The sequence below is a fragment of the Accipiter gentilis genome, chromosome 16 (assembly GCF_929443795.1).
Source record: "Accipiter gentilis chromosome 16, bAccGen1.1, whole genome shotgun sequence".
NCBI classification, from domain to species: domain Eukaryota; kingdom Metazoa; phylum Chordata; class Aves; order Accipitriformes; family Accipitridae; genus Astur; species Astur gentilis.
Genome location: NC_064895.1, coordinates 14114343 through 14123465, shown reverse-complemented (window position 1 = coordinate 14123465; position 9123 = coordinate 14114343). Strand labels below are relative to the sequence as shown.

At 40.3% G+C, this 9123-nt stretch overlaps 1 protein-coding gene across 5 annotated transcripts; it reads left to right on the top strand.

The window, feature by feature from the left end:
* The first annotated feature begins 1 nt into the window (after position 1).
* ITGB1BP1 (integrin subunit beta 1 binding protein 1) lies at positions 2-8878 on the top strand. Of its 5 annotated transcripts, none has more exons than XM_049818767.1 (7): positions 2-21; positions 1477-1577; positions 2461-2539; positions 3255-3391; positions 4615-4707; positions 7619-7768; positions 8494-8878. In XM_049818767.1, exons 2-7 carry the CDS (start codon positions 1506-1508, stop codon positions 8563-8565), a joined length of 603 nt encoding a protein of 200 aa, XP_049674724.1. In that variant the 5' UTR covers positions 2-21; positions 1477-1505; the 3' UTR covers positions 8566-8878. The 5 variants fall into 5 exon arrangements, with proteins under 5 accessions (XP_049674724.1, XP_049674725.1, XP_049674726.1 ...); XM_049818768.1 differs by lacking the exon at positions 2-21 and adding an exon at positions 28-307; XM_049818769.1 differs by lacking the exon at positions 2-21 and having other exon boundaries at positions 1475-1577; positions 2003-3391.
* The last annotated feature ends 245 nt before the right edge of the window (positions 8879-9123 follow it).

The following is a 9123-nucleotide window of genomic DNA, read 5'->3' as shown; positions in this document are numbered from 1 at the left end:
GCGTGCGGGCGGCAGACGGAGGTGAGGGGTTGGTGGCTAGTGGGGCCTGGGCGCAGCCGGGGGAGGCCTTCGCCCGGCTGTTGTGGTCCTTGAGGTGTCGGCGGCGGCGCTGGGAGGAAGGGGCTGACGCCAAGCGTCCCCCGGAGGCGTGGGAGGGGGCCAGGCAAGCGGCCCCCTTGCTGCCGCCTGCTACGACGGCGGCCGCGCTCCTGCCGTCCGCCAGCCCCCGGGGGTTCGGCCTCTCGCCCTTCTGTGGGAAGCGGGTTTACCGGTTTATCATCGATCGGGTTTTCGTTTGGGGATAGAGGTATCGAACGGGAAGCAGATAGAGCAAACCGCGGGATGCGGTGCTACCCGGCCTGGCTTCTCTGCGCCTCGTATTAAAAAAGCTTGCGAAGTAGCGAGTGTTGAGCTGTGCCTTCCTCAGAAGCGACCGGCAGAACCAGCGGATTTGCCTGCGTTCTAGCAGCAGCCCCTCCGTGCTGGTGGCTGGAAGGAGCCCCGAGGGACGTGGGTGTGCAGGGTACCGCGGTGCCTTGCTGCACCCCTTGTCGCTGAGGGTGGCTTTTGGTCTGCCAGGGACCAAGTGTTTGCTTCATGGCCAACACAGCAGCGGTCTGGGGGCGGACTTGTAGTCCAGCACTGCATCGCAGGTCCAAGCTTCCCCTTATGCGTCTTCCATTATTTTCTGCAGTGTGAACTGTCTTCCTCCTTTGTGCTCTTTCTTCCATCTGCTCAAAATTTCTGAAGCTTTGTAATTAAAATATTCTTCTCCAAAGCTGGGAAATAGGGTTTCAGCACTTCCTGACTGGGAGCTAGCATTCTGCTTCTTGACACTGGCCGGCCAAATGTTAAGTGCAGCAAGTGAAGTAGTAGGGTGGATACAGGAAAAACACTTCCGAAATACTCTCAGAACTCTCAGTAACTCAGTTCTAAGGCAGTACATGTAACATGCTTTTTGCTTTAAGTTTCAGGAACATGTTAAGTAGTAATGGTTTCTCCTAGAAGTATTACAGTTAGTAGTTCTTCAGAAGTAGGGGTTTGGGGTTCGATTTATTTTTTTAAATGGGAGCATAATCTGTGGAGGAGGGATTGCATTGGATGCACTTTGTAGGGCGCTTAGGTTCTAGTTACAAATAAAAATAATCTAATGCTTTTAAGTGGGAATATACATTTTAAATTTTGTCTCTAAATCTGTATCTTTATACACATTACAAACTGACCTTTGCAATAGTCTGTAAACTGGGTGGCAGCATTTTTTTGATGAATCAAAAGAATGGGGAAGTTTTAGCAGAGAGCTTGAGGGACCTTTCCCAGTCACACATAAAGAGCACCAGAGGAACATTCCTACTTCGTTCTCAAAGTCCTTTACAAGTTTCCAGTTTTTGTCCACTTTGGATACAGTCACTCTGCTGTTTGCCAGGAACTCCTTCTCTTGATGATATGACAGCTTTAATTTTTATTTTTCCTACCTAGAAGATCTTCCTTGATCCAATTATGAAAAAATGTTTAGAAAAGGAAAAAAACGACACAGCAGCAGCAGCTCACAAAGCAGTGAAATCAGTACTAAAAGCAAGGTAAGTTAAGTTTGGTATATACTCTGTTTATGGAAGCACAAGTTGACAGTTCAGTGGTTTGCTTGCACTGATGGTAGGATGTGATTTCCACAAAATGCCATGTTGCTCTAGGAGAACTTCCTACTTCTATTATTCCTCGGGTTGTTTTATGAGAGTTAAAAAACCCTATTCATTATAAAGCCCTTGTATTCTGAGATGAATGCTTGATTGCTTCCATAGTGAAGCCCACAAACACAAGAGTTTCTGGCAGCACATAGTAAGGTTTGGAGGAAAATGTAGTATGTTTGTTCTGTACTAATATTGTCTTTAAGAAGGTGCCTGGTGCTAGGTACCAGGAATGAGTTTATTCTTCAGTACTAGTTGGTTACTCAGTATCTCTAAAAAGTATTCTTCATTTTCAATAATGTGTCCATTTTGTCTGATAGGTTTTGGAATGATCAGTTGAATATTCTGGATTTTCCAAGGTGCCGTTTCACTTCCCTTGCACTGCTATGTTATTTCAAGCATTGGTGACAAGCATATAGTTGTCAATTTCTTCAAGTTAAGATGCAGTACCAGAAAAGTCTGGACATAACCTTAAGGTTCATTTTCTCTTTTTCTTTTATTTCCTCCTCCTTTCAAAATATTTGTGGACTTCTCAGGGGTTCCTGCTGAATTTGTATCAGTCTAATCTACAATGAAGCAGAAGGATAACTTCAGGAAAGAAATAGGTGTTGGTGTTTTTTTCTCCCCATTTTGCAGTGCTGCTTAAGTAATTAGAACATAAACACTAGTTTATGTAAAAAAAAAAAAAAGAAAAAAAAAAGAGTTTAGGCAGGGCATATAAAAGTGAATTGTTACTATGTTCTCAGTAACTTTCTGATTATATGAATTTTTTTCTTAGTCTGTAGATTCCAGTCTTGGGGGACTTTCCAGGTCTAGTACTGTGGCTAGTCTAGATACAGACTCCACAAAAAGTTCAGGTATGTAATCAGAGTTTGAGCAGATAAGGAACAGTATTAACTTTGTGTTTGTATAAAAGAGCAGAAAATGGAAAAGGTTAAAGTATGTATTTTCAATAATTGTGAGTGAATCTGTTAGATAGCCTGTTGACTAATTCATGCATAGCTCTAGGTTTCTAAAGTATTATTAATGGTTCATTTAGGATTAAGTCACTGTTTCCAAAGTAAAGTGTCTGAGTAAGAAAAACTTAGTTGCGTTAACAGTCTGTTACACAGCCTAAATCTGGTATAATCTTCTGGAAGCTATGCTTCCTGCTTTTGTGAGTTTACATTTGCACTGAAATAATGGAAGTAAGATTTAATTTTACTTCTTCTTGCTCAACAGATGACAGCGGATCACTGTTGGACCAAACAGTTCATTTAAAACAAATATATATATAAAAGTAGAACCAGCTTTTCTGTTTTCTGATTCAAGGTTGTTAACTCCAAATTTGAATTAGTATAAACAGTGTTGTATTATGGATTCATACGAAATTGTTGCCTTTACCAAGGGCTGTTCTGAATCAACCCAGGACAGTTCATTAAAGAGAGGAGTTAATATAGGGTGGTAAGGTTAAGTGTTTGATGAAAGTCTGCAAAAGTTATGGAATTTAGTATGTTAGCCCCATTAACACCAATTAGAACAGCATTACTGTTCTGGAATTCTTCAGAATTGCTTTGTTTTATTTTGTTGCAGGACAAAGCAATAGTAATTCTGATACTTGTGCAGAATTCAGAGTTAAGTATGTTGGTGCCATTGAAAAATTGAACTATAGTGAGAGCAAAAGTCTGGAAGGGCCATTGGACTTGATAAATTACATAGATGTTGCACAGGTAAGTGGATTACAAAAGACAATACCAGCAACGTCAGAACATCTTAAGCTTAGGTATATTTCTTTCATATTATCCCTAGATCTAACATATTTCTTTGTAAATTTTAGACTTAGTCGAATAAAATAGCTTACTTTAAAAAACATTAAGCTATGAATCTCAAAACCTGTCATGCTCAATTCCATCCTGTTGAGCAACTGGAGAAGATGCACCCAAAAAGCTGTTCTGAAGAAGCAGGCTCAGAGCAAAGGCCCTTCTGATGAGTCACTACTGAACAAGTATCCCAACTGAAAGTTGTTATATTGTCTTCAGCACGGCTAGGATTAGTAACCAGGAAAGAATATCTCCTCCAGATTTCCTCAGTACTGTAGAAGTTTTCCCATAGAGGAAAATGTTAAGTTTCTGCTTACAATCACTTATGAACCTCTGACCAATGAACCTGAATAATATTTGGGTAACCCTTGACAAACTGTGGTTGCTTATACTTGTTTTTGTGCTGAAAGCCGTTAACTGGTTGTTCTCATTAGGTAGCTGATCATTTGTAGCTTTAAAAACACAGAATGTCTGTTTATCTTACAGCAACTTGAAATTCAAGTATCTGAATATATGCTAAAACTATTTTTACAGCACAATTACAAAATTGCTGCCAGTGTGGAACATAGATCACCCAGGGTCAGTGCATCATGACGGGGCATGCATTATTTTTCAGCCCATCTGATTTGACCACAGTACCAAACTCTCCCCTGAGATGATAAATTTAATTCTGGAATCATGTAATATTTGGAATAGAATAGACTAGACTATTCCAGTTGGAGGGGACCTACAACAGTCGTCTAGTACAACTGCCTGACCACTTCAGGGCTGACCAAAAGTTAAAGCATGTTGTTAAGGGCATTGTCCAAATGCCTCTGAATGCTGACAGGCTTGGGGCATCGATCACCTCTCTAGGAAGCCTGTTCCAGTGTTTGACCACCCTCTTGGTAAAGAAATGCTTCCTGATATCCAGTCTAAGCCTTCAAGCCTCCCCTGAATGTATTTCACATTACGTTAAGAGATTGGACGAGTGCAAGAGTGGCAGGCAAACTCCACACAGCAAGATACAAGCAGGGTTAGGTGATGTTTCTGATCCACTGGACTAAAGTACACATAAACCCATTTTCTATTATGTATCTGTTGTTCATGTTCTTCTGTCTGCACTAAAGGCTTTTGTTTGTTTCCCTCCAAAGCAAGATGGAAAGTTACCTTTTGTTCCAGGTGAAGAGGAGTTTATTATGGGAGTTTCCAAATACGGCATTAAAGTTTCAACATCTGATCAGTATGTAAGTGATTTGCAGCAAACTGTCTTTTTGGTGAGAGTTGAAAAGTGCTTTTACTTATTTCTCTGATAGATGATCTGTGTGACCAAAATGTCACTTCTGGCTTTAAGCAAAAGTTAAACAAACGAACAAAAAAGCTCTGACAGCAGTACAGCTTCGTGTTGTATCTCCTCAGGGCTGTCTGTATTTTCCTGGTTGGATTGGTTGGATTTATGACAAAAATCTATTCCTTTTGAGATAGAGCACCAGACAAAAGGCAAGCAAGCCTTTATGCTCTTCGGGCACATCTTCCTTCCTCTGTGGCTGTTCTGCTATTCTCTCAGATGGACAAGTAGCATGACTGTGGTGGCCAAGACCACAGGTTCCTCAGCCTGAGTTAGTAATGCAATTCCTGCTGATGTTATTGTCAAGAGGAAAAAACAAAGGATGTTTTTTTCAAGAATACCTGAGTTGTCGTCTTCTTTAAAGTTCCAGCCTTGCACTCCTAATTCAAGAGTGGGAGTTCACTCCAGCATTAAAGCCTCATGATTCCACTTTATTGATCAAGCGTATTTTTTGTTTGCATCATTTCCTACATGTAGTTTATTTTCCTTTAGCACACTTCAAGTAGCTCTTTTGCTAAAAATAAAAATCCGGTCTCTTCCCCAGGGCCCTCCAGTTGCCTTTGTGTAGCTTTGTATTGCAGCCATGTGGTTTCCTTCTGGTTGCCCTCAGAGCCCCAGATACCATAAACACTTGGCCTTGTGAAGTCATGAGCCATCAACAACCCAGCAATGCCTCTTCATAAAAGCCTTGAGTATGAGGACAGTGAATAGCACTGCTCAATAGCTGAATACTCTGAAGGGAGCTAAAAAGTTTTGTTTGGTCCCTTCAGAAAATAAAACATTTGTTTCTCATGCCTGGGAGGAAGTGTTGTAGTTTACTCAAACTTTGAATTCTTTTGGGTTCTGTTCTTACTGTGCTTCTAAATTCTTAATTCTCATTAAGAATATAGGTTACACTATTATTTAAATTCTTTTGTAATTTGATAAAGATGAAATAGGTAATTTTAAGACTTTTATCTATCATTCTTCTGTCTTCAAGCTGAAAGCATGCACAAGCTGATAAAGCTGCCTGTGATTAAGCTAGCTTGCACTGGCATTTTATTGCATTGCATTCTGTTTCCCAAATTCTGGCTTTTTGCATCTGTGTCACTGTTGACATTTAATTTGTCCTTGTGTTAGTCCACCTAACTCTTTTCATAGAGTTCCAAGATGAAAAGGTTTTCTCTGCATTTGTACAAAGAATTCAGTCCTTTTACGACTTTGGGGGAAAGGTGAGAGTTCTGTGATTTGTAGATACCTTTGCAGGTGAACAGGCAGCTATTTATTTCAGATGCCAAAAAAGAGAATGATTGCAGAATACAAAATTTTTTCTCATGGATTTCAGCCAACATTTGAGAAATTATTTATTTCATTAGTGACTGAAATATGTACAGATATGTAATTCACTCATACACTTCCGGTGTTTGTGGATGCAACCACTGGAAACCAAAGGCGAAGCATTTATAGAAGTCACACTGACGCTTTGGCCTTCTTCACATTCTGATTGTGTGTATTTGTACATTATATGTATGTACATACACCCATGGCATAGTTTGTCCATCTGCCATCTCATTTCTCTCTCAGCTGCAGAATCCCCTCATAGCCACATACTGGAAGAAGAGGAGGAAATTAAAGGGGGACTGTGTACTTTAAAGAATGCTATCCTTCCTTCTTTTAGTGATAATCTACATGCACATTAGCACTGTAGCAAGTTCCAAGCAAGTAACTCTAAGAAAGTTACAAGTAATTTGGAGGGAAATCTTGGCATCTTTCATACTGAGACTGGAGGCTTGATCCAGTAGGTCCCACATCAGCTCCAGCTGCCTTCTGTGTGGTATGGTGGTTAGTGATGGTATGAATAATTGTGAGCGATTGCTGAGTGAATGTCAGGGATGGAGATGTTTTTCAGCAAGGTGATCTCAGGAGCTCTAGTAGAGGGCTCTCCTTTGAGGGTTTCATAGCAGGCATCAAGCTCACTGTCCATTTTTACAGCTTCTCTATCAAAGTGGACATTTCTTTAGACCCTTCGGCTCTTGATAGGGACAAGGTGTTCAATGCTATGAACATAGAAAAAGAGCTGTCTTGAAGTCATAAGACCCAAGAGGTGGTATGACTGGAATAAACCAGATGAATATTAACGGTTGGGTTGGATGGCTTGAGAAGAAAGGCTTTGTGTAGTATAGGTCTGCAAAGACCTTGTACGGGGCATCAGCCAATCCCTTTGTGGAATGGCCAAGATAGAACTGTTGGGACTATGGTGAAACCCTGCAACTGCAGTGCAGAGCAGCAAGTTTCCCAGGCTAGATCTCTGCAAGTCAAGACCCATGCTGTGGCTCAGGCCACATGGCTACCACACCCCTCCTGCCCCAAAGCAACTAACCTTGTCTATACCCTCTTCTGGGAACAGTTTCTTGCTTGTACCCTTCCCGGAACTGAGACGGGACTGTCTGGAAAAATACTGGAAAAGTAATAGTTGTTTTAAGGTTTTAAGTTACCTCTGTGCCAGAGGTAGAGTGTACCGCCTGTCCTACTCACAGAGGGCAAGTGAGGATAGGTGGGAAACAAATGTGTATTTTTTTAGTATGGGCAGTAATATAGTCCACATATGAATGCAATTCTAATATAGAAGCAAAAATTAAAGCTAAAATTGTGCTAAACCACCATTTAATCTTGACTAAACTCTCAATTAAAAAATTATAAGTTTACCAAGGAATACTTTTCTTTTGTAAATAAATCTGAAGTATTCTTTTGTGAGAGAATCAAAACAGGTGGGAAACTGAAATAGCTGTTGCACTGTTCCAGAGTAACTTTTATTTGCCACATGGTTTCAGGATGTGTTACATAGGCATGCTCTCTATTTAATTGTACGGATGGTCTGCTATGATGATGGTCTGGGAGCAGGAAAAAGTTTACTGGCTTTGAAGACAACAGATGCAGCCTCTGAAGAATGCAGCCTCTGGGTATATCAGTGCAATAGTTTGGTAAGAGTTTATGTTTATAGTATTTAATTTAGGTATCAGTATTTTGATTGTAAAGGGAGATTCTAGGCCCTTGTGAAGGCTTTTTGGCAGAAGGGGGATTGCTCAATTAAAAAGAGTATACATGTGCCCTGGCTGAGGAAGGGAGAAAAGCCCTGCTGACCGCATTTGATCAGCTTTGAGGAAAAATACCTACATTCCCTAAAATTGCCAATGAAAGTACATGTCTGAGAAAGCTCTTTGCAATCTAAAGAGTGCTATTGTAGCTGATAAGTACAATCCTCCGTTTTTATTTTCAAAGACAAAAATCTCTTAAGATTGAACAGAGCAGGGAGGGATTGAGTAACAATTCTGGTAGTAGAGCATGCATGCATATTCATAAGCAAGGGAAGTGATCCCTTCTTACGAGTAGGAGAATTCATTGTGAAGGTGCTATGATGTGACACACACCCTTAGCAGCACTGGGGGAACACACAAACTGACTTTCTGAATGCTAGTGTCATGCTATGATGAAAGCTAACAACTCTGACTTGTTTCAAAAGAGCTCATTTAAAACAGCTTCCCACATGTCACTGCAGACCACAGAAATCAAATTAAATCTCACTTGTGCTACTCCATTTTGCATGTCTCTGCCAAAAGAATGATAAAGGTCACATTCTCCTTTAAATGAGTTTTGAGACACTCAATTTTTTCAGAAAGTGTTAATGTGAATATTTGGATTTTTTTAGGAACAAGCACAAGCTATTTGCAAAGTGTTATCTACAGCCTTTGATTCAGTTCTAATGTCGGAGAAGTCCTGATTTTCTTCAGCAGCACGTGACTGTGTAGTACAAGAGGCCTTTGTGTGAGGAGGGAATGGGGCTCCTTTGTGATACCACAGACTAGCAGTAGCTACATCCAAACCTAGAAAAAAAGACTTGCTGTGCAAAGAGCCATACAACCTTGCACATGGTACTTTGTCATTCCCCACCCATCATGACTTGAAGAAATTATTCCATCTTCAGTTTCCAAGACAACACAGAATTTTATATTTAACATGAATATTTTTCCTAAATCATGTTTTGTATATTAATGTCAATATTGTAGAAATGTAAAATAAAACTGACACTTCTATCTCTTTGTCTGAAAATCAATTTGTTAATATAGACTTCAGTATTGCTTAGCCTAGGTATTAGAACAAAACAAGAGGAAAGTGATAACAGGTAGTCATTTGGTGCTTTACACCTCTAATTTAATCTTAGCTGACATCTACACAGTTTCTGTCTTCAACTAAAAATCCACAAGATGCACCTTTTTTTTGCTCAAGTGCTACTTGTTGGTATTTCTCATTTTACACCTTGAAAAAAAGAATAGTGCCT

Excerpts from the sequence above, each read along its gene's own strand:
- ITGB1BP1 (XM_049818767.1), top strand. The coding sequence starts at position 1,506 with ATGTTTAGAAAAGGAAAAAAACGACACAGCAGCAGCAGCTCACAAAGC. Across the intron at positions 3,392-4,614 it reads ATTACATAGATGTTGCACAG|CAAGATGGAAAGTTACCTTT; the intron begins GTAAGTGGATTA and ends TTCCCTCCAAAG. Across the intron at positions 4,708-7,618 it reads TTTCAACATCTGATCAGTAT|GATGTGTTACATAGGCATGC; the intron begins GTAAGTGATTTG and ends ACATGGTTTCAG.